A 430-nucleotide genomic window follows, 5' to 3' on the forward strand; every position below is an offset into this window, starting at 1 on the left:
GGGTGGGGTTCAGGGCTGGATTGGGGTGACCGCGGCTGGGTTTGGGGGTGAGATTGGGGGGTGATCATGGGGAGATTTGTGGGGTCTGGTTTAGGACCGTGGGCGGGTTTGGAGGGTTGTGGGTTGGGGGAGTCTGGTGTGTGGTCATGGAGTGTTTCGGGGGTCTGGTTCAAGACCGTGGGTGGGTTTGGGGGATCCTGCCTCAGGGTTATGGGTGGGACTGGGGGTCTGAGGCTCTGAGGATGGGGCCCTGCACCCCGCAGTGTTTTGGAGGGAGGTACAGCAGGAAGGTACCCCCAGGCTGACCCCCCTTTCCTCGGCAGAGGCTCCCACCTTCCTCACCCTGCGGGACACCGGGCGCCCCAGCTCAGCCCCGCGCCGGCCCCTCCTGCACCCCACGGCCTTCTCAGGTGGGTCCCTCCCCACACCC

At 66.3% G+C, this 430-nt stretch overlaps 1 protein-coding gene across 1 annotated transcript in view; it reads left to right on the forward strand.

Moving 5' to 3' along the window:
• Positions 1 to 430, forward strand: part of EMID1 (EMI domain containing 1) — a 9,996-nt gene that overhangs the window by 4,291 nt on the left and 5,275 nt on the right. Inside the window, 1 exon segment of the mRNA XM_017746484.1 lies at positions 324 to 426. Coding sequence (XP_017601973.1) covers positions 324 to 426 — 103 coding nt within the window.

Source organism: Corvus brachyrhynchos, unplaced genomic scaffold (assembly GCF_000691975.1).
Source record: "Corvus brachyrhynchos isolate BGI_N302 unplaced genomic scaffold, ASM69197v1 scaffold19, whole genome shotgun sequence".
Classification (NCBI taxonomy): Eukaryota; Metazoa; Chordata; class Aves; order Passeriformes; family Corvidae; genus Corvus; species Corvus brachyrhynchos.